The sequence below is a fragment of the Oratosquilla oratoria genome, chromosome 12, assembly GCF_046742065.1.
Source record: "Oratosquilla oratoria isolate Oo_2021 chromosome 12, ASM4674206v1, whole genome shotgun sequence".
In the NCBI taxonomy this organism is placed as follows: domain Eukaryota; kingdom Metazoa; phylum Arthropoda; class Malacostraca; order Stomatopoda; family Squillidae; genus Oratosquilla; species Oratosquilla oratoria.
In genome coordinates, this window is record NC_134788.1 from 42,017,942 (window position 1) to 42,042,521 (window position 24,580).

General features: G+C 41.3%; 1 protein-coding gene across 12 annotated transcripts in view; it reads left to right on the forward strand.

The window, feature by feature from the left end:
• didum (dilute class unconventional myosin) overlaps positions 1-24,580 on the forward strand; it is a 203,544-nt gene that overhangs the window by 115,405 nt on the left and 63,559 nt on the right. For 10 of the 12 annotated variants that reach the window (XR_012967009.1, XM_076195521.1, XM_076195520.1 and 7 more), the window contains 8 exons: positions 762-983; positions 2,184-2,342; positions 3,984-4,137; positions 4,977-5,140; positions 6,170-6,271; positions 9,001-9,135; positions 13,726-13,869; positions 15,491-15,599. Coding sequence is in view for 11 of the 12 variants with exons in the window: in XM_076195521.1 (XP_076051636.1) it covers positions 762-983; positions 2,184-2,342; positions 3,984-4,137; positions 4,977-5,140; positions 6,170-6,271; positions 9,001-9,135; positions 13,726-13,869; positions 15,491-15,599 (1,189 nt within the window). In the remaining variant the exon portion in view is untranslated. The remainder of the gene's footprint in view (positions 1-761; positions 984-2,183; positions 2,343-3,983; positions 4,138-4,976; positions 5,141-6,169; positions 6,272-9,000; positions 9,136-13,725; positions 13,870-15,490; positions 15,600-24,580) is intronic. The other 2 variants (XM_076195526.1, XM_076195529.1) reach the window with 1 other exon arrangement.

A 24,580-nucleotide genomic window follows, 5' to 3' on the forward strand; every position in this document is an offset into this window, starting at 1 on the left:
TATGGTTATTGTATATACAGTTTAGAAGGGATGGTTGGGGGTTACGTGGATGGATAGATTGAGAAAGGAGGAGAACGGGGGTGGAAAGGGAACTGGGAGATACGGCTGACAAAAGAAATCTAGGATGGTTTGGACACATGGGTAGAATGAGTGAAAGACGGGGGGAATTTAAACGGGTTTGGGGTTACGTGGATGGATAGATTGAGAAACGAGGAGGTGAGGAGGAGAACAGGGGTGGAAAGGGAACTAGGAGATACAGCTGACGAAAAAAATCTGGAATGGTTTGAGCACGTGGAAAGAATGAATGAAGAAAGATTAACAAAAAGAATGTGGAAGGCAGAGGTGGATGGAGTGAGTGTGAGGGGAAGACAGAGATTGAGATGGATGAGGTGAATGGGCATTCTGTTAATGACCAATAAATGGGATTTCTCATAATGACCTTTTAAAAAGAGGGAGGGAGGGGGGGTGAATGGGAGTGGAGTATGTGGGACAGAAGGGGTGGGATTTTTTTTTTTTTCCTACCCTTGTAAGGGGGAAAAAAGCCATTGGTATAAGTATGTATGTATATTTTTTGGCTACCTCCCTTGTGAGGGGGAAAAAAGCCATTGGTATAAGTATGTATGTATATTTTTTGGCTACCTCCCTTGTGAGGGGGAAAAAGCCATTGGTATATGTATGTACGTAAAAAGTGTCTCTGTTCTCGTGCAGTAGTTGGTACTCCAGGTTCGTAACTTTAATTTCCGAATTCTTTCGTTTTCCAGGCCATCATCATCCAGAAATTTGTCCGATCGTATCTGCAACGGAGGAAGTTCGTGCGCATCACACGCGGTCTCATCAAATCGCAAGGATTGGTGCGGTGCTTCCTCGCTCGCCGGCAGCTTAAGAAACTCAAGATTGAGGCTAAGAGTGTTGAACACCAGAAGAAACTCAATAAAGGACTCGAGAACAAGATCATCGAGCTGCAGCAGAAACTTACGGAGCTGGTGAGTGGGCACAGAAGGTCATCTTCGTTGGTAACCTATAGAACTATGAAGTCTCCAATATTAGAAAAAATAATGATAAAATATATATATGTATGTATATATATATATATATATATATATATATATATATATATATATATATAAATATATATATACATATATACATATATATTATATATACTTGGGGCACAGGTTCTCCTTGATATACACTGAGTTAAACACCACAGCATTGTCACAATTATTTATCTTCCTAATATTTTCAAGGAGAATTGAAAATATTAGGAAGAAGATATAAATAATTGTGACAATGCTGTGGTGTTTAACTCAGTGTGTGTGTGTGTGTGTGTGTGTGTGTGTGTATATATATATATATATATATATATATATATATATATGCTGGGACATTGTGACAAGTTGATGAAGGTGGAAAATGAAGAAGTCACGATTCTAGTTCCAAGTTTTTGAGTTTATTTATTCCTGACCAGTTTTGTTCTATGCTTATTCAGAGGAAGCATAGAGTGAAATGGGTCATGAATAAACCAAAAAACTCTGAGAAAAAAAAAGGAGGAGGAGGGAGGGAGGGAGAGGTGGTGAGTGGACACAGAAAGTCGTTCTTGATGGGAATCTCTGCAACAATTAGCAAGTCTCCAATATTAAGAAAAAAATAAAATATAAATATATGAATAAATAGATAGAAAATAATAATAAAAAAATAGATGAATAAATTTAGGAGCCAAGAAAAGAGGGAGGCGGGAAGGGAGGGGTGGTGAATGAGAATGGACACTGAAGGTCGTCCTCGTTGGGAATCTATAGAATTAGTAAGTCTCCAATATTAAAAAAATAAATAAGATAAATAAATGAAATAAAATAAAAATTTAGGAGCCAAGAAAAGAGGCACAGAAGGTCATCCTTGTCAAGAATCTCGCAATTAGAAAGAAATGCGATTGGTAAATCAAAATAGTTTGGTAGTTTTCCCCTTTTCAGCAACAAGAAACGGCAAAGATCCACCGGTGATGAGTAGAAATAACCCTATAGTAAGGAGAAGAAAGGCGATTAGAAAATCGAAATAATTCGTTTGTTTTCTTCTTTCAGCAACAAGAAACGGCAAAGATCCACGGGTGATGAGTAAAAATAATCCTGTAGTAAGGAGAAGAAAGGCGATTGGTAAATCAAAATAATTCGTTTGTTTTCCTCTTCCAGCAACAAGAAACGGGAAAAATCCATGGGTACAAAGAAGACATCAGTAACCTCAAGACTCAGGTGTCGGACCTGCGTTCCGTCGAAGGCAAGCTCAAGACAAGCAACAACCGAATACAGGAGCTTGAGAGTCTCGTCAAAAATCTCCAAGCGCAGATCGAGGTACGTTTAGTTCGTAACAGTGACAAGATTCTTGTTTATTATAACTTGGCAGATTTCATTATTAATGCTATTAGATAGTTTTAAATAGGTAATACATATTTTTGAATAGTTTGAAGTGGTTAATACATAATTTTAAATAGTACATATTTTTAAATAGTTTTAAATAGTTAATACATACAATAGTTTTAAATAGTTAATACATACAATAGTTTTAAATAGTTAATACATACATATATAGTTTTAGATAGTACATACATATGTGTGTATGTATTGAATAAGTTTTGCCGAGATTGATATTCTTGCAGCCAGTATGGATTTTGTACACCAGTAAGTATCTGGCAGAGGTGGGCACCTTACTGTCAGACAGGTAGTGCATTACCGAAAAATCTAGGGTCCATTTCCGTCAACGTGTTACCGATTTAATTTCCTTAGAACGGTCTGCATTATTGTGTATTATATATATATATATATATACACCACTCTAAGGAAATTAAATTCTGTAACACATTGATGGAAATGCACCCCAGATTTATTGGTAGTGCACTACCTGTCTGGCGGTAATGCACTACCCGTCTGGTGGTATTGTGTCCAGCTCTAGTATCTGGTAGATTGAACTGAAGAGACTATTTCCGTTTACATGATCATTAAATGATCGGCACAAGTCACAGAGTGACTTCAGGGTTGAGCTGGTGGATGTGCCTGGGTGGGGCATTCTCCAGCGAGAGAGAACAGGCAGTGGACGGATGGATTGAGCGATAACACGGGAATTCCCCATCTAGAATAGCCTGGGTTCCCAAACTGCGGGTTGTGACCCCCAAAAGGGCTACAAACCTTTATCTGAGGGGTCATGGGGGGGGGGGGGTCCAACCATGTGTACATACATTCAGCCACACAGACCTGCATATTGATTTGCTTGTAAAAAAAAAAAAAAAAAAATCCTTCTCATTAAAATATTTTATCACATCAGTCCTTGTTAATAAACATTGATAAACAGTAATATATATTTTTTTTGTTATTTCTCTCTGCTGTCATTAATTAAGTTTAAAGTAATGTATCAGCGATATTAAAAATTAGTACGTTTTCAGAAAGGTGGCCAGGGGTCATGGTAGGTTTGGTCATACTAAAAGGGGTCACGCATCGGAAAAGTTTGGGAGATGCTATCCAAGACTTGCCATAAAGTAACATATCTGCGATATTAAAAATTAGTACAGTGAGACCTCGCATTAACGGACGTTAATTAGCTGTGTTTGCGGTGTTTTTGGTGCTGTTGTTTAGTGCTGTTGTTTAGTGCTGTGCAATCACTATGCCACCCAAAAACCACTCCAAATCAACGGATTATTCACATCAACGGACACCGTAACCCCCCTTTTAGTCCGTTAATGAGAGGTACTGTACGTTTTCAGAGGGCTTACAAAGGTGAGGATTATGATAGGTTCGGTACAACTAAAAGGGATCACGAATCAGAAAACTTTGGGAAACACCGATCTAGACGCTTGCCATAATGCACGATTCCTCTTTTCAGAGGGATTACAAAGGTGGGGACCATGGTATGGTTGGTAATACTGAAAGGGATCACGTATCGGAAAAGTTTGGGAAAGGCCGATCTAGATGCTTGCCATAACGCACTTTTCCTCTTTTCAGTTGGAGCGCGGGGAGAAGATGGACGTCCTCACGGATAAGGAGCGAGCGGAGAAGGAGAACAGGGAGATCGTGGAACGCCTCAACGAGGAGAATGCCAGACTCAACAAAGAGCTGGAGTCCGTTCAGGAGATCGCAGCCAAGAAGGAAGGCGAAGGTGAGTCGCGGTTGACTGAACCGTAAATGACAAAGTTCCCGTCAGGGATGCCGTTTTGTGGGAATTTTCACACAAATTGTGTGTCCGGGAAATTTGCCCACATGGGATGTTTTGTGAGCAAATTATGTGTTCCCATGAACTTATTTATTCCTTCCTTTTTGTGGGAAAATAATGTGGAAATCTAGATTTCCTTGTGGGAATTTTGTGGAAAAAATCTCTCATTTGTGGAAACTGGCAAAGATCACAATAGCATAATAATTCTTCATTTTGTGAGAAAATAATGTGGAAATCTAGATTTCCTTGTGGGAATTTTGTGGGAAAAATCTTGCTCATTTATGGCAAATGGCATAGATCACAGTGGCAATGCTGGTTTCCGTTAGTTGAGGGGTTATGAGAGAAAGGAGTTAAAGAAAATAAAGTAAATGAACATCAAAAAATAAAATAAAAAGAAACCTATGTACCAATGGCTTTCCCTTATAAGAGAGGTAGCAAAGTCAAAATGAAAAAATATACTGTATAGGGAAAAATTATAGTAGTTTCAATGATAGGATACAAGAGAAACAAGATAACATAATGTATAAAGACATGAATATAGATGATCATGAAAAAAAAAAAAATCTATATTCCAAGGGCTTTTTCCTCCCTATAAGGGGGGTAGCCAAATCAAAATAAAAAGAATAAGGAAAACTGACGGCAGTTTAGATAATAGGATACAAGAGAAACGAGACAACATAATGTAAAAACATGAATGCCTTTGACTTTGATTACTTCCCTTGTAAGGGGAAAAAATCCGTTGATATGCGTACATACGTAAAGACACGAACGACTCCACATTACAGAACTACTACGGAAGAAGTTCGAGGCTGAGAAGGAGCAGATCTACATGGAGTACGACCAAGAGAAGGCATCATACCAGAAACTCCTCAAGGAATTCAACCGACTGGAGCAGAAGAACGACACACTGGAGGAGGAGCTGGGAAAGCTGAGGGGGAACAAACACCAGGTGAGCAGAAAACAAACCCATCTCGGGTTTTGGGGAGAATTACGGACTTTATTTCCGTTGTCGCCTTTTTCGCATATGTAATAGGAAGGGATGGAGAAGGGGGGGTTCGCCGATGAAATGAAACGGCCTTGCTGTGGATGTGCTGTGTCTTACTGCATTGCTTCTGACTCATGGCAGTGGGCGGGATGAAGGGATGACCTGTCATCCAGGAGGAGCTAAGATAAGAGGGAGGGAAGAGGGTGAAAAGGAGTAGAGTGTATTAGGTATGGAATGGGTGGGGACGGTTTTTATGCCTTTTGACTTTGGCTACCCACCTTGTAAGGGTGAAAAATTTTGGTAAAATATCTGTAGAAGGAAGGAAAGTGCAAATGGATGAAAACAAAATGTAGGCATGATGAGACGAATACATCTGTCTCCGTCTGAGAGATTAGGAAAATATTTTGATGTAAATACAATTAGGGAAATCGTTGGGGTCGGACAATATGGCTCTTTACTTTGGACAAGTGATGTGCAAACCAGCAGGAAGAGTCGTTTAGTTATTTGTCACAAATTTAAATAAGTCCTCTACCTCCAGCCAGTAGACTAGTTAGGTACAGTTGCCTCCAAATATAGATGTAATGTGTAGGATGGCACAGGAGTGATAATTAAAGTTAAAACCCTCTTAGGCACTACAACTAACAAATGAATCACATCTACGTATAAATACACCAAAGACTTCTTTCCCTGTTACATGGGAGGTAGGCATAGAAACTATTCTTTCTAGAAGAATCACATCTACCTCAAATATTCTTAAGTATATATATTTAATGATGTTTTTGTGAGCTACTTTGCAAGTAGGTAAAGATGAGGGACATGTTGTACTTGTACAAAAGAGGAAATGTGAGTCGATGATATCGTAAGGTTTCCTCATGGTCCCTGATCTGTTAGAGCGGGTAACCAAAGTCCGTATGTACGTGGCTATAGCCACTTGTCATCTCGATGACCTCCTCTTGGGCTCGTATATTGACCAATACCTCTTCGTTTTTTCAGCGAACAGCAAGTAACGTTAGCAGTATGAGCGGAGCCAGTGATGCCCCAACCGAACTTGTGCGGGACGACACGTCGGAATTCAACTCTGTGGTCACCGATGACGTAAGTGTGGTTAGAGTTTAAACAGTGTTTATGATCATCGGCATAATGGAAAAATCTGTGCTGGGTTTAGGTTCCTCATTAGAAAGTGTATGTTAAAGATATGGATAAAATTGAGCATAAGGAGCCGTTTTAAAAATACTCGCAAAATTCTACCCAACACAAAAAGCAACAAAATTGTTTAGAAATCACCACCAACCCTAGCAAATAAAGAAAATGAAATTTACAATAAATATTTTGTGGAAATTGTATAGAAATAATACTCAGGCTCACAAATAATAGATTAGAAATAGCAAATTAAATTGAGAAATTAGGAAAAATTGCTCCGTTTCCTGTCAAATTACAAGGCATCTTTAATTTCAGTATTGGTCTTCTTGTATGCAAATTAACGTAAAAATTTTGTTGCATAGCTTTGGTAAGGCTTGTGTTAATGTAGATTAGTTTAAATTGACATATTTTTGTGTTGACAACCTGTACAACCCCCATTTCTGTTATTATCTCCGTGTTTGCACAAAGTTGTTCTAATGCATTATTTAAAAATGCTGGAGGTGAGCAGTTTGATTTGGAAGTCCGATTATCCGGGCACAATTCGAAAAAATTGAAGTTCATATATACGTGTGTGTGTGTACATATATATATTATGTATACTTGTAGCAGGATCAGAGGAGGGATTGAGGAAGTTGGTGACAGAGTTTGGGAGAGTGTGTGAAAGAAGAAAGTTGATAAATGTGGATAAAAGTAAGGTGATGAGATGTACAAGGGGTGAAAGTGGCAGCAGACTGGAAGTGAGCATTAAGGGTGAAAGACTGGAGGAAGTGGATAGTTTTAGATACTTGGGTGCAAATGTGGCAGGAAAGGGAGGAGTGGGGGTGGAGGTAGAATGTAGATTGAGAGAAGCGAGTAAATGTCTTGGTGGATTGAAAAGTGTAATGAGAAATAGATATCTGGGAATGGATGCTAAGAGGAGGTTATATGAAGGAGTAATTGTGCCAACAGCACTCTATGGGGCAGAAACATAGAACATAAGAGAGGAAGAGAGAAGGAGTTTGAATGTGTTTGAGATGAGGTGTCTGAGAAGTATGATGGGGGTTACTAGGCTGGATAAAGTGAGGAATGAGGAGGTGAGGGAAACAGGGGTGGAAAGGGAGCTGGGAAATAGGGTTGATGAAAGAGTATTAGGATGGTTTGGACACATGGAAAGAATGAGTGAAGAAAGATTAGTAAAAGAGGTGTGGAAAGCAGAGGTAGAAGGAGTGAATATGAGGGGGCATCCTAGGATGAGATGGATGGATGGGGTGAAAGGGGCATTACCAAAAAGAGGAATGTCTGCTGAGGAAGGACGAGAGGACAGAAGATAGGGGTGAATGGAGAAGGGTTGTGTATGGGTGATGCTGTGATGCATGAGGGGGAGTGGGTTGCGGATGGGGGGTGAGGAAGTATGCATGAGAAAAATTTGATGCAGCCCGAAGGGATTTCTCCCCGTCTTCTCCTTTTCTGCATGAGGGGACGGAGAGGGTGGGGTCGCCGAATTAATGAAGCGGCCTTGCTGTAGATGTGCTGTGTCTTACAACACTGCATCTGACCCAGGGCAGTGGGCAAGATGCAGGGGTGACCTGTCATCTAGGAGGTGCCAAGATAAGAGGGAGGGAAGAGGGTGGAGGGGACTAGAATATATGGTAAATGAAATGGGTGGGAGTGATTTCTATGCTTTTTTCTTTTTGGCTAACCCCCCACCCCAGTGTAAAGGGTAAAAAGCCATTGGTATATGTATGTATGTATATATTCGGACTTCAAATCACACCCGGATAATCGGATATTCTGACTTTCGAATCGGACCGCCCACCTCGGAAAAAGGCGAACACCAAAATGTCGATACTTTAGTCTCACAACAGTTTTCTCTCTCTCATGCTGCCTCTGCTCATCAGGATTGGCTCTCCGTAAGTACTGCTTAAAATAGAGGCCTTCGATGTGGCTGACGTAAATGCAAAATGTGTTTCCGTCACATGAATAACCGTGGACAGCTCACGGCATTAGTTTTCTATAGCATCATTTTGGTGAAGAGGACCACAGATAGTGGTCGAAATATACAGATTTTCTGTCCATCTTATCTCATTCTCCGACAGTGGGTCAACAAGTCTCATGTTGTAACGGATTTATTAGAAAAAAAATTCTAACTAGTTTTACAAACACACATACACACACACACACACTTACACATACACACAAGGAGACATGATAAGAAACTCAAAGGATAGTTATAGAAGAGGTCTTAAAAAAAAAAAAAAAATACACAGTGGGGGACGTTTGGAACAAATTGGACAAAACAGTAGTGTGTGCAAACTCCATACAAGTACTTCCACTACACAGAACAATTACAATGGTATGCTTTTTAATCGGTATAAACCACAAGACCCGAATATCGTCAAGTCGATACTTTTCATCCAGAAAGGAGCTGTCAGTCAGTATGACACTTTTGTATCCCAAACAGAAATACATAAAACACATACTGAATCTCTTTTATTAAATGTTTTATCACTATTTTCACACAATAACAATAGTATGCATTTTAATTGGTATAAACCGCAAGGCCTGAATATCGTAAAGTCGTTACTCTTTACCCAAAAAAGAGCCTGTCAGTCAGTGTGTCACTGCTGTATCCCAAACAGAAATACGCAAAACAGTTACATACGAGATCCATTTTATTAAATTCTTGTGTCTCTGTTTTCACGCAGGACATTGGGTACGGGTCAGTGCGCAGCAGAGCCAGCGACAGGTCAGACCTAAGCCGCAACCTGGAGAACATCGACTGGGGATCGCCTTCACACAAATCGTCAAGCACAGATATCTCCATCCCCGTCCCGGAGAAGGTCAGTGCTGGAGCTCCATAAACAGTCCGCGTCTGTTTGTCAGTGTAAAGGCGCATTTAGATGGTCAAACAGTTTGACAAACCTGGTTTGTCAAACAAGTGTTTGAAGTGATGTTTGACCATGTGAATGGGGTGTTTGGTTTTCAAACACGTTCGACAAACGTGTTTGACGACCAAATACCCCAGTCACACGGTCAAACATCACTTCAAACACTTGCCTGACAAACCGGGTTTGTCAAACTGTTCGACCGTGTAAATGGCCCTCAAATGCGGAGTTGGTAGAGGTTTGCTTGAATGTGTTGGTACACAGGGGTCGATGTACATTTCTTTCTACAATTAGAAATGCCGCAAAGAATATTTTTTTTTTTTTTTTTTTTTTTTTTTTTTTTCTCTATCTCTCTTCTTCTTCTTCTTCTTCTTCTTCTTCTTCTTCTTCTTCTTCTTCTTCTTCTTCCAAAAAGAGGAACAGTGTGACTGGGCATATACCAATTGTTGGTCTTCATTCGCGTTTCCAATTGCAGAATGAAAATAGTACGTCCACCCGGGTGTACCAGGATCTATTGTGTTCAGCTGTACATTCCAAGTGCTTTTGGAGAGTCTGGGGTTTGTTTAAATGATAATGTCGTGTTGAGCTTTTCTCTTTTCTTTCCCTATTTCCTCCCCCGCTCCCTCTCTCTCTCTCTCTCTCTCTCTCTCTCTCTCTCTCTCTCTCTCTCTCTCTCTCACTTTCTCTATTTCCCCTTCCTCCCTTCCTCTCTCACTTTCTATTTTCTCCTCCCTTCCTCTCTCTCTCTCTCTCCCTCTCTCTCTCTCTCTCTCTCCCTCTCTCTCTCTCTCTCTCTCTCTCTCTCCCCCTCTCTCTCCCTCTCTCTCTCTCTCCCTCTCTCTCTCTCTCTCCCTCTCTCTCTCTCTCTCTCCCTCTCCCTCTCTCCCTCTCTCACTTTCTATTTTCTCCTTCTCCCTTCCTCTCTCACTTTCTATTTTCTCCTCCCTTCCTCTCTCTCTCTCTCTCTCCCTTTCTCTCTCTCTCTCTCTCTCTCTCTCTCTCTCTCTCTCTCTCTCTCTCTCCCTTTCTCTCTCTCTCTCCCTCCCTCTCTCTCACTTTCTATTTTCCCCTTCTCCCTTCTTCTCTCTCTCCCTCTCTCTCTCTCTCTCTCTCTCTCTCTCTCTCTCACTTTCTTTCTCTGTTTTTCCCTTCCTCCCCTTCTCTCTTTCTCTCACTATCTCTCTCACTTTCTTTTCTCATTTTCTTTCAATTTCTCTCTCTCTCTCTCTCTCTCAACATAGTACTGAACACCATTAATCACGGTCAGAAAGACACCCAATACTGGCACTAGTAAGCACTTGGTACAACTGGTGTACACATGTACATAGGAATGATAGGGAGTGTACGTGTACACTGCGTCTGTACGTGTAAATCTGTGAGCATTTGTACATAGCAGCTGTTTGAATATGTATAGTTCTTGCCAGAAGGTAGCAAGGCGTGGGAGAGGAACGTCCTCCCCCCTCTCTCTATCCGTCCACACCCCATTTCACTCTTACTCGCTCTCTCTCTTACTCACTCTCTTACTTTCTCACTTATTCACTCTCTCTTACTCTTTCACTCTATTCCTTTCTCTCTCTCTCTCTCTCTTACTCACTCTCTTACTTTCTCACTTATTCACTCTCTCTTACTCTTTCACTCTATTCCTTTCTCTCTCTCTCTCTCTCTTACTCACTCTCTTACTTTCTCACTTATTCACTCTCTCTCTCTCTTACTCTTTCACTCTCCCTCTCTCTCTTTCTCTCTCTCTTTCTCTCTCTCTTACTCTTTCACTCACTGTCCTACTTTCTCACTTATTCACTTTCTCTCACTCTCTCTCTGTCTCTCTTACTCTTTCACTCTCTCTCTCTCTCTCTCTCTTTCTTACTCTTTCACTCACTCTTTCTCTCTCTCTTACTCTTTCACTCACTCTTACTTTCTCAATTTCTCTTACTCTTTCACTCTCTTACTCTTTCACTCTCTCTCTCTTTCTCTTACTCTTTCACTCTCTCTTACTCTTACTCTTTCACTCTCTCTCTTACTCTTTCACTCACTCTCTTACTTTCTCACTTTCTCTCACTCTCTCTTACTCTTTCACTCACTCTCTTACTTTCTCACTTATTCACTCACTCTCTTACTCTTTCACTTACTCTCTTACTCTCTCATATTCTCTCACTCTCTCACTTATTCTCTTACTCTCTCACTTATTCTCTCACTCTCTCACTTACTCTCTCATTCTCTCACTCACTCTCTTACTTTCTCACTTTCACTCACTCTCTTACTCTCTCATATTCTCTCACTCTCTCTCTTACTGTCTCACTCGCTCTCTTTCTCTCATTCACTCACTCTCTCACTTCCTATATCACACACTTCCCATCACACCTCCGCAGCAAACCCTCGATATAACGGATCTCGATATACCGGACATCGGATATAACGGACAAAAAAAATCTGAGTGGACTATAACCCCTCTATAACGGATTTTCATCCGTTATAGCGAAGGATCCTCGGTTATAACGGATCTTCGGATATAACGACAGACCCCCTGTCGCCACATCGTCCGTTATATCGAGGGTATACTGTACAGTGCCGATACACGGCATTTGTCACCTTTTTTAAGTTGTTGCGGTCGCAAGTTGAATGAACGGACGCGAATGTAGGTAGAGGACGGCTGTATATTATTATTGTACTTTTGTACGGGAAATTGCCCATGGCTCGCCTTTGCACGCTTGTCCCACGATTTAACGGAGTAACGTTAAAAAATTCAACACGTATATTCTATAATATCAGACTCAAGGAGTACAAGAACGGTGTCTTCACATACTCTGATTGTACGGTGGAGTGAGTCTTGAAATTCACTCCAAGCCATCGGTTGCTTCCGATTTTGTCCGTTGCTTCTGAAAGTTCGTTAAACGGAGCAGTCCGTTAAATCGAAGGGCAAAGAGTCGTTTGGTGTTTTATCTCGTCCAAACGTGTCACTACGTTCCTGTTTCTCCTAGTTCCACTAAGTGGGCGTTTATTTTCGTCTGCTTTAGTGTGAACAGTGTATAGCCACTAATATGTGATATAGTGGTGTAGTGGTGGGGTTCCCTCTCTCATTCCCTCTCTCATTCCCTCTCTCATTCCCTCTCTCCTTTCCTCTCTCCTTCCCTCTCTCCTTCCCCTCTCTCTCCCTCCCCTCTCTCTCCCTCTCTCTCTACTTCCCCTCTCACCCTCCCTCTCTACTTCCCCTCTCTCCTTCCCTCTCTCCTTCCCTCTCTCCTTCCCCTCTCTCCTTCTCTCTCTACTTCCCTCTCTCCCTCCCTCTCTCTCTTCTTCCCTCTCTCCTTCCCTTTCTCCTTCCCTCTCTCCTTTCCTCCCTGTCTACCTTTCTTCTTCCCTCTCTCCCTCCCTCCTTCCCTCTCTCCTTTCTTCTCTCCTTTCCTTCCTCTCTGTCTCTCTCCTTTCCTTCCTCTCTCTCTCTCTTCTTTCTTTCTTCTCTCCTTTCCTTCCTCTCACATCTCCTTCCCTCCCTCTCTCCCTCCCTCTCTCCTTCCCTCTCTCCTTTCCCCTCTCTCTTCTTTCTTCTCTCCTCTTCTCCTCTCCCTCTCACCTCTCCTCCCACTCTCCTTCTGACCTTCTCTCCTTCACTCCTTCCCTCCCTCCATCTTTTCTTTTGTCCTCCTCTCCTCCTCCTCCTCTCCCTTCCTCCTCTGTTTTCTTCCTTTTCTTCCAAACTTTTCTTCTATACCTCCATCCCACCAATCCATCCTTTCCTCATTCTTTCTTCGTCCCTTTCCTCCCTGTCCCCTTACATCCTTTCCTCTCTCCCTTCTTCCTCCGTTCCTCCACATCCCTCCATAACCCCCCCCCCCCGCACCATGTTGACGTGTTTGTCAGATACAAGTTGGTGTCATGTAGACCACATGCTAGCAACTTGCATGCCACTCGTTAACGACACGTTTGGACGAGATTTTACGGTCAAACTCTGCAAAGGTGGCAGAGTTAGTGTCCGCCTTCCCAAGGTAATTTCCCTAGAAAGGGCCGCTTTTCCAAGGTAATTTCCCTAGAAAGGCCCGCTTTTCCAGGGTAATTTCCCTAGAAAGGCCCGCTTTTCCAGGGTGATTTCCCTAGAAAGGCCCGCTTTTCCAGGGTGATTTCCCTAGAAAGGCCCGCTTTTCCAGGGTAATTTCCCTAGAAATGCCCGCTTTTCCAAGGTAATTTCCCTAGAAAGGCCCGCTTTTCTAAGGTAATTTCCCTAGAAAGGCCTGCTTTTCCAGGGTAATTTCCCTAGAAAGGCCCGCTTTTCCAGGGTAATTTCCCTAGAAAGGCCCACTTTTCCAGGCTAATTTCCCTAGAAATACCCGCTTTTCCAAGGTAATTTCCCTAGAAAGGCCTGCTTTTCCAGGGTAATTTCCCTAGAAAGGCCCGCTTTTCTAAGGTAATTTCCCTAGAAATGCCCACTTTTCAGGGGAAATTTCCCTAGAAATGCCCGCTTACGCCACACTGCTCTCTCTCTTGCATCACCTGCCGTAACTGCTCGACTAACTGCATGTGACACTCGGTGTTGGTGCTCGACTCCCCCTCAAGGTGGAGGACGTGGCTCTCGTCCTTCAACTCCAAAACAAAGTCCGAGAGTTGGAGAAGGAGCGAAGGAGTCTGTCTAAGAAATTGGAACATCTTGAGAATGTCTCTCCAACGGATGACCCCCAGCATGCTCAAGAGATGATTCGGGTAGGTTGGGGAAAGAAATTTGCTTGATAAGTTCTCCGTAGCCATTTCACAGGAGTAGACGGTTGAGGCTGCGTCAGAATTTTGATCAGCTTCGATTCCCTATCCCTTTACTTTACTTTTTTTTTTTTTTTTTACGTTGAATGCTTTACGTATACGATTACTAATTGTATATAGTTACTGCTTTACAGTTTCATCCTCACCCATGTTGTAGATTAAACATTAGCATGTTTTATTTTGTAATTTATCATTATTATTGATTTTTTATTTTTTATTATTTTATTTATTTTTTATTATTGTATTATTTTCATTATTTTTTATTTTTATTTATTATTATTATTATTATTGACTATTTCATTATTATTATTATTATTATTATTATTATTATTATTGTTATTCACTCGCCTGTTCATAGAATTTCCTTCCTTGAGCGTCACATTTCAGGCTCACGTAGTGAAATACTTGTAGTGATTATAGTCGCTTCCCTATCCTACTCTGTTTATGTTTACCAGGATTGGTACTTTTGCCTTCCTTTCCTCAAATAATCGTGTGTTTATCCCTGCCACATTGTTTTTTATTTTGAGATTGAGGCTGAGCAACGTCCATGTCTCGCCCTGCCTGCTGTAGACTGACCAAACTTCCATCTTTCCGTAGTGAAAAATCACGTAAACAATTTTGTGTACCGACTCCGAATTTCCTAACTTTGTACCCTTGATTCACGGAGTTGATGCACCTTTTCAAACGTTTCACTTGATGATACGGAGATTAATAGGTCGTAGATTGAATCGAAAGTAGTTTTTTTTTTAAGGTTCGGTAGTGCACTCAAACGTACTCGAATTGCTGAACTTTATCATGACTCTTTGAGCAATAATATAGTTTTTTAATTTGAAACTCTAAACACAACCTGCGACATGCAGCAAGACACTCACCATTTCAAACATTCACATTAATGTGATAGCTCCTTTTGAGTCGCCGTCTTGGAAATGAAAAATTGGTAGGCAACAGAAGACAACAACTAAATAATATATGTTGTCAAAGGTTGCGGAAATAGTGACGTGAAATGTTACACCTGTATCAATGCTGTCAAATATGAAGAAAACAGTGACTGCCAAATATAAAATAAATAGCAACTAAGTATAAAATAAATTATAATTGCTAAATATAAAATGAATACTAACTGCAGAATATAAAATAAATAATTGCTAAATATAAAATAAATAGGAAATGCAAAATATAAAATAAATAATAATTGCTAAATATAAAATAATTGCTAATATAAAATTAATAATAATTGCTAAATATAGAATAAATAGTAATTGCTAAATATAAGATAAATAATAATTGCTAAATATGAAAAAATTGCTAAATACAAAATAAATAATAATTGCTAAATATAAAATAAATAATTGCAAAATATAATAAAAACGGGTAATCTACCAAATCTAGAGGACGGACAAGTACGTAAACGCAGGTCAAAAACCGAAGCTGCCACGATTGTAAATACCAAAGTAGCTAGGGTCCTTTGCATAGAACCATACCCCAAACATCGGACCGTACAACCCGACGACATGACGTAGGTTGTTACTGACGCGTTCCTATCTCTCCCCTCCCGCGACCAAAACAGCTTCAGGAACTCGAAATGGAGAACGCCAAGTTGAAGGACGACCTAGGACGACTAAGGAACTCGATTGCCGAGGCCGAGCCACACAACAACCGTGTTCAGGAGTTCATGAGTAAGTAGGAATAGATTCGTTTATTTTAGTTTTGTTCGTTTATTTTTTTTTTTTTCCGATATTGGCAAATACCCAAAATTGTAGCCACGTTAATTGAAAACAATTTAACCATGATAGGGAAAGCGTGTGTGTGTGTATGTGTCTTTATATTTACAGTAAACCCCCGATATAACGGATCTCGATATACCGGACATCGGATATAACGGACAAACCCTCGCTATAACGGACCCCTGTCGCCATATCGTCCGTTATATCGAGGGTTTACTGTAATTTCTAATCCAACTAATTTCTAACACCGGACAAACTACGGGATATAACGGATCTGTCCGGTATTTCCATCGGATATAACGGATCCTGGGATATAACGGATCTTCGGATATAACAGACCCGTCCCCATATTGTCTGTTGTATCAATGGTTTGCTGTACCTTGTATCTTACGGGAATAGGCCATGGGGCAAAATCGGTATCTTGGTGACTCTCAAAGGGCAACTTAATTTCCTTTTTTATTTCAAAGAAAAGGTCATTTTCAAGTAAATTTCAAAAAAGTTCCCACTTCAAAATTTGCTCAATTTTTTTTTATTAGCCCTTTTTAATCATACCATTAAGGCTTTCAAAGATAGATTAGTAGTCCGTTTGGGCGATTTCCATACAACCATGGCTTACATGGCAACAATAGGTAAAAGATTTCAAAACTCTGGGTTGGAAGATATCCTCATAGAGGCCGAGGTTGTTGCCCAAGGCTCTGTTAGTGGTGTCCTTAGTGGACATCACTACAACCGTAGTGTAAGGCCCCACAAGTTAATGTTTGATGCCCTAAGCAGACTTTAAAGGCTTTTATAGACTCCGTCAGCAATGATGAGCAGTCCACTGTTCTGCAGGTGGCACAGGACCTGCGCACTTCTGGACCAACAACAAAAATTGATGATGTAATGGGGCAGGATGATTTCAGAAGTGTCATGGGCATGTCTAACACTTATGTTGGGAAGGAAAGGCCAGACAACCCAACCTTTGATTTCTGGTCTTCCCACATTAATATAGTCCAGGATCTCATTTGTTTGCTAAGAGGGACAAGAGAAGGTAATTGGCAGCTTCTCCTTGTTACACTGAAACATGTTCTTCCATGGTTTTTTGCTTATGACAGGGTGGACTATTCGAGATATCTACATGCATATATTTCAGAAATGGAAAAACCATGGAAATACCAACCCTGAAATCGGAAAAAGCTTCATGAATGGTGAATTTGTTGTCCAGCGGCAGGACAGATATGGATTTTCCTCAGTTGCATGTGACATGGCCATTGAGCAAACAGTTAACAGAGACTCTAAAACCAAAGATGGTATGAAAGGCCTTACACTGAATAAGAGAGCTGAGAACAGATGGTTGCTAAGCCATCACCAACGTGCTGCAATAAATAGCCAAGGAATGCCAAAATATGCCTGGGAGGGGAGAAACTGAGAGAGGAAGAAAAGACCTGGATGAATCTAGAATTCAGAAAGACGAAAGTGTCATCGGAAATATTGTCTCAACTGTTGAATCAATGGTTAATCCATTTGAATACTTAGGGGACGATCTGATCAATATTTGTTCTGCCAGTGTAGCACCAGAAAATGTGAGGGCTGACCTTGAGAGTGCCTATGGCAAAGGTGTCAACACTGCAAAAATTTTTGCAGAGTCAAGACTGAAAGCAGAGCCTGAAAAACTTTTTGAGCCAATTAAATCAAATAAACTGAAGACCTTTGCCACAGTTTTGAAAACCTCAAAAACAAAGGTTCAGTCTGAGACTTAAGGCAAGCAATGAAATGTTCAATCGCCTTCCAATCATTGGTAAAATCAGGGAGGTTGATTGGAAGAATCTCTTGGGTTATTCCCTCACACCAGTGCCATTGTCCTTGGGAAATAGTAATGGTACCATTTGCAAAACAAACAAATCAAACTTGATGCACGAGTTGGAGAAAGGGGCTGAATGTGTGCCAGAGGTACCTTCGGGGTCAGCTTTGATTAATTATTGATGGAATGGCCTTCATTCAGCAAGTACAGAACATCCCTGTCACATTTGGTCAGTTGGCAGACAATCTTTTGCGTGAATTAGTTGGCGTGACCAGAAAGTATGGATACAGTAAGGTGGATTTTGTATGTGATCACTATCCCTCACACAGCATAAAAAACTGCGAATGTGAACAAAGGGCAATCAGTGGCACCCAGGTAGTTAAAATCAGCAGGCCTGAGCAGAAAATGCCAAAGCAATTCAAAAAGTTCTTGTCTGAGGGGTCCAATAAGGAAAAATCTAATTGAATTTCTTTGTGAATGTTGGGTGAAATGTGATCCTCAGGTTTAAGGTCACATTGCACTTGTGATATCACACAAGGATCAGTGTCACTCACTGTCTGTGGAGGATGCCAAGGTAGTTGTGAATGAAGTACCTGATCTTTTCTCAGACCACGAGGAAGCTGACACCAGATTACTGTTACATGCAGATCATGCTGACACCAGATTACTGTTACATGCAGATCATGCTGCCAGGGACAGCACAACAGTTGTTATCAAGAGTTCAGACACAGATGTCTTTGTGCTGTCACTGACAGCAGCTCATGAAATTCCAGCATCTGACTTGCTTTTCCTCACTGGTTCTGGAGACAACCGTCGAATCATAAATATTTCCAAGTTTGCCAAAACACTTGGGAAAGAAAAGTGCAGAGAACTTCTTGGCTTCCACACATTCAAAGGAAAGGGCAAACCCCTGGGCCTGATGATGAAGTCAGATGGCTTTGTTAATTTATTTCCTCAACTGGGCACAGAGTGGGAGACTCCAGAGTCTGTTTTGCCAACCATTGAGAAATTTGTTTGCTCAATGTATGGCCAGAAACAATGTTCACAGGTGAATGTTGCCAGGTATAATCTGTTCCGGCTAACATGCAGATCAGATTCTCAGTTGCTGCCTCCACTCCATGTTAACCCATTAAACTCCGATGACAAGATGTCTTGTCATTTGGTCAAATAAAACAAAAAATCATAAAACACCAAAATGTTTGATCAAACACCAGAAAAATATGACGTCAGTCCTCGCTTCGCTCGCAGCGAAGCGAGGACTGACGTCATATTTTTCTGGTGTTTGATCAAACATTTTGGTGTTTTATGATTTTTTGTTTTATTTGACCAAATGACAAGACATCTTGTCATCGGAGTTTAATGGGTTAAAAGGGCCAACTATCAGGCAGCCATTCATCGTAGGGTCCTTCTGTCATATATCAATGCTCCATCTCCAGATAGTCATGGGTGGAAGATTGAGGGTGACACTTTTCTTTGACTGGGTGTCAGGTGACCCAGCTCCACCCAGCTCCACCCAGCGTACTGAAAACAGTCCACTGCAAATGCCAGAAGGGGGGTTGTAAGGGTGCATGCTCTTGCAGCAAAATGAATTTGCCATGCACTGACTTGTGCAGATGTCTACCTGAGATTCGTACCAACAAGAAATTAGAAAGTGAGAGCACATCTGATTCAGATAATGATTCAGAATCAGATAATGATGAATGAGGATATGGTGATTTTCGCACACCATAATTTTGTCCAGGGGCATTTTCAGAGAGCTGAATTTATGAAGCGGCCTTGCTGTGGATGTGCTGTGTCTTGCGACACTGCTTCTGATCCAGGGCAGTGGACAGGATGCAGGGATGACCCGTCATCCAGGAGGTGCCAAGATAGGAGGGAGGGAGGAGGGTGGAGGGGAGTGGAATATATGGGAAATGAAATAGGTGGGAGTGATTTCTATGCCTTTTTCTTTTTGGCTACCCCCCGTGTAAGGGGGAAAAAGCCTTTGGTATATGTATGTATGTATACCCATAAGTTATCATATTATACTGATGACCCACTTTCTTCAGATGACCCACTTTCGGAGAAGAATAAGCGAAGATATAGAGATCTGTATATTTCGATCACTTACTGTGATCCTCTTCAGCAGGATCACAGTAAGTGAAGCAGGATCACAGTAAGTGATCGAAATATACAGATCTCTATATCTTTGCTTATTCTTCTCCGAAAGTGGGTCATCAGTATTATCATATTATGATGTCCACCTCGCTTCAAAGTCTGTGGAATTTGAAAATTTGTTAGTCATAGTATACCAAGGTCGGTAATAGGGAAAATTCCCTGGATCATTCCTGACATCAGCACTAGGGGGCAACCTTTTACTTCCCTATTACATAATGTTTGCCTTTTTCTTTTTGGCTACCCCCCTTGTAAGGGGGGAAAAGCCTTGGTATATGTATGTATGTATTACATAATTTTATATCAGCTGTAATAACATATCTTCAGTTACTTTAAAATGTTAAATAAAATGTTATACATTGCTTCTATATCATTCTTGCTTGTTTTTAAGGCGTTTTCACTATTTACTAACATGGTGTTAATTAGCAGATAATTACTAATTAAGGAGCAATTTTTTTTTTTTTGTTTTTTTTTTTTTTTTTTTTTTTTTTTTTTTTTTTTTTTTTTTTTTTTTTTTTTTTTTTTTTTTTTTTTTTTTTTTTTTTTTTTGCGGGAACTTTGCATTTTCTGGCAGTTCTGACTACTACAGACCTAAATCAAGTAGTATTCTCTTGACCCTTAACCCATTAAACTCCGATGACAAGATGTCTTGTCATTTGGTCAAATAAAACAAAAAATCATAAAACACCAAAATGTTTGATCAAACACCAGAAAAATATGACGTCAGTCCTCGCTTCGCTCAGGACTGACGTCATATTTTTCTGGTGTTTGATCAAACATTTTGGTGTTTTATGATTTTTTGTTTTATTTGACCAAATGACAAGACATCTTGTCATCGGAGTTTAATGGGTTAAAAGTCACCACAAACTCAAAAATCAAGCCCCATACCGATTTTGCCCCATGGCCTAGAAGGGGAGCTACGCTCATGGTGTCCTGTCTCTGTATCTATGCCATATTTAATTTGCTCGTGTGTGTGTGTGTGTGTGTGTGTGTGTGTGTGTGTGTATTTACCTAATTGTATTATAGGGAAGGGAGCTATGCTCATGGTGACCCGTCTTTGTATCTTTCAGCATCAAGTTTTTTCTTAAAATCGTGAATAGTACTTGCACACACTGTTTCTTTATCTAAATTATTCCAGATACCCAGCTCTCTGTGTGGGAAGCTTTTTTTTTTCAGATCTCTTCTATAGTTATCCTTTTTGAGTTTCTTTTCATGACCTCTTGTTTTTCCATTGTCATTTTTTAGTAAATCATTCCTGTCAAGGATTATCCATTCCTCTCATGATTTTATAGATAAGTGGTTCCCAAACTTCATGATTTTATAGATAAGTGGTTCCCAAACTATCTTACCTGACGCCATTACCCTTTTTGTTTCCAGTAGACCCGCACGCCCCCAGTCCCTCCCTCGTGTCTTCATGTGAAATGATTCTTGCATTTATTTCTTAGCATTGTTCAGGAAAACAGATTTCTGTTTGTATCAAATTTAAATAATGAAAGACACTCAAACAAATGATAGTACATTCCAGAGACATTTTTCTAACTAAAAAAACAAAACATTTGGTTCAAAGGGAGCGAAAAAATAAAAGTTTGAACATTAGCAAATTGGCATAATTGATTTGTAATTTTAAGAATAGATCATTTGAAAACATGGCATATAATATTTGGAAAGACTTATGAGACTAAGGCACAATTTATGAACTAATTTAGTGAGATGGACGCTGCTGCTTTTTCCTCACAAGATTAGAAGTTCTAGGATTGAAGTATTGGGAGTTTGTGACGAGTCCCTCAGTGACGTCAGCGTGGTTGCTATCGGTGACGTGTTCAGAACGCGAAAGGAGAACTAGCTTAATAGAAAACGGGTTGGAGTGACTGCTATCATTATACTTTGCATGTATTTAATTGCAGGTATTTGTTCTTTGAATTATTTTTATTATTCTAATTAAACAAATATTTTTGAGCAGATGACTTCACGCCCCCCCCCCCCCCCTTGTATCCTCCCACGCCTCCCTAGGGAAGCTCAATCCCTAGTTTGGGAACCACAACTATAGATAGTCAGTAGATCACCTCTCTCTCTTCTCTGCTCCATTGTTGGTAGTTCCAATTTCGATAATCTTTGTTCGTATGTTAATTTGGAAAGAGCTGGTGTGTGTGTATGTGTGTGTGTGTGCGTGTGTGAGTAATAAGCTAGTCAAGTTTTTATAAAATTCATCCTGTCTGTCTGTATGTTCATCCGCTAACTTTCTTGCCGCCCCAACTTGACTTTATCCTCAATTCTATCCTTTCTCCCCCTCCTCCTTTCTCCCCCTCCTCCTTTCTCCCCCTCCTCTTTTCACCTTCTCCCCCTCTCCTTTATCTTTCTCCCCTCCCTCCTTCCCTCCCTCCCTCCTCCCTCCCTCCCTCCTCCCTCCCTCCCCTCTCTCTCCTCCCTCCCCTCTCTCTCCTCCCTCTCTTCTCTCCCTCTCTCCCCCTCCTTTCTCTCCCCCTCCCTTCTCTCCCTCTCTCTCCCCTCTCTCCCCCTCCCTTCTCCCTCTCTCCCCGTCCCTTCTCTCCCCGTCCCTTCTCTCCCCCTCCCTTCTCTCCCTTCTCTCCCTCCCTTTAAGCAAGACCATTTAGTTAAAAGAAACGGAAAATGTCTGAAATTTACGGAAACGCGTCTTCGTGGCCAGCTACAACAGCTGTTCCTGTGTTGGCAGGTGCTTCTCTACGCTCGAGGGGTCCCGTCCGAGCGGCGCAGGCGCCGTGCTGCTCCTGGCGTGGAAAAAAACGCTTGTACGGATACTGCAAGCCGTTACTGACCCCCTTGAGCAGGGAAATTTTTCGTATTTATATATATGTGTGTGTGTGTATTATACACATGCACACACACACACACGCAAGCACACACACGTACTTATATGCTGCCAATCACTAGTCCTACACGTGATCCAAGGCCGTGGTAGTTAAGCTGAGTAATTTGGAGAGGTGTACAGATCTTGTTCTGACTCCCCCTCTCCATCCCCCTCCTTCCCCCTCTCTCCTCTTCCTTCCCCCCTCTCCTTCCCCTCTTTCCCCCCTCTCCTTCCCCTCCTTCCCCCTCTCCTTCCCCTCCTTCCCCCCTCTCCTCTTCCTTCCCCCCTCTCCTTCCCCTCTTTCCCCCCTCTCCTTCCCCTCCTTCCCCCTCTCCTTCCCCTCCTTCCCCCCTCTCCTTCCCCTCCTTCACCCTCCTTCCCCCCTCTCTTTCCCCCTCCTCCCCTCTTTCCCCCTCCTCCCCTCTTTCCCCCTCCTTCCCCTTCTCTCTTTCCCTCTCTTTCCCCCCTCTCTTTCCCTCTCTTTCCCCCTCTCTTTCCCTCTCCTTCCCCCTCCTTCCCCCCTATCCTCCCCCTCCTTCCCCCTCTCCTCTTCCCCCCTTCCCTCTTTCCCCCTTCCCTCTTTCCCCCCCTTCCCTCCCTCTCTTCCCTTTCCCTCCTACCCTCCCATTGCCTCCCTCTCCCTCTCCCTCTCCCTGCTCTTCCTCCTCTACTTATCCTTCTCCCCCTCCCCCCTCCGTCTGTCTGTCTGTTTGTCTCACCGTGTATCTATCCGTCTGTCTGTCTGTCTCCTCGCATAGTTTTGCCATGCGTAGACAGTTCGTCCTTGTAGCTGTGACGTGTGTGTGTGCGTGCGTGTGTGCTTGCCTTATTTGTCAAGTCGTAATTTACAAGGAAAGAATTGCACTCGTCGGGTCCCGTCGGTCAATTTTTTATGATTGTTTTGTTATTATTATTATATTATTTTCATCATTATTATTATTGTCATTATTGTCGTTGTTATTATTTTATTATTCTTATTCTTATTTTATTATTATTATTTTTCATTTTATTATTAGGGTATTATTTATTGATTTATGTATGTATGTACGTATATGTGTATTTACCTAATTGTAGTTTACAAGAAAGGAGCAACACTCGTCGGGTCCCGTCTGTGAGTCTCCAATTTACCTAAAATCATGTACAGTTCCAACTTAATCGACATCCTTTAATTCCAATTGTCATATTTTGATTTGAATTCGTTGTTTGGTTTAACTTGAGCCCTGTCGCTTCCATAACTATTCCACGTTTTTATGATTCTATATAGAAAATTATAACTCTTCATATCGTTTAGATTGCGTGTATGTGTGTGCGTATTTATTTACATAATTGTAATATATGGGAAGGGGAGCTATGCTCGTAGTGACCCGTCTTTGTGTGTCTGTTTGTGTAAGTTTCTACCAAATTCATTTAACTAATTGTGTGTGTGTGTGTGTTTGCATTTGTGTATGTACTGTTTGTGCGTATGTGTGTGTGTGTGTGTTTGTGCGTGCGTGTGTGTATGTGTATGTGTGTGCGTATTTATTTACATGTATTATACGAGAAGGGGAGCTATGCTCGTAGTGACCCGTCTTTGTGTGTCTGTTTGTGTAAGTTTCTATCAAAATTCATTTAACTAATTGTGTGTGTGTGTGTGTGTGTGTGTATTTGCATTTGTGTATGTACTGTTTGTGTGTGTGTGTGTTTGTGCGTTTGTGTGTGTGTGTGTTTGCGTGCGTGTGTGTGTGTGTGTGTGTGTGTGTGTGTGTGATGCGTTTGTGTGTAATTGTGCCTTTGTGTATGCGTGTGTGCGTTTGTGTGTGCGTGTGTGTGTGTGTGTGTGTGTGTGTGTGTGTGTGTGTGTGTGCGCGCGTGCGTGTGTGCGTTTGTGTGTTTGCTAACTGAAGCGTAGATAGTTTTGCCAACTGTTTGTCTGTGTTTATTTGTTTGTGATTTTTCTTTGCAGTATATTTATTACTCAAGAAAATTCTGTGTGCGTGTGTGTACGTTGGATTGTACATGTGTACGTGTAATGTGCACATCAGTACTCCCGTGTCCACTTTTCTGTACAGCACAGCATCTCCAAAATGTGTACACGTTATGTAAACGTGTGCGTTTGTGTGCGTGTGCGTTTATGTGCACATTTTGGATGTGCACATTGCGTCGTCGCCTTCATCTCCTCCACTATTTTCCTCC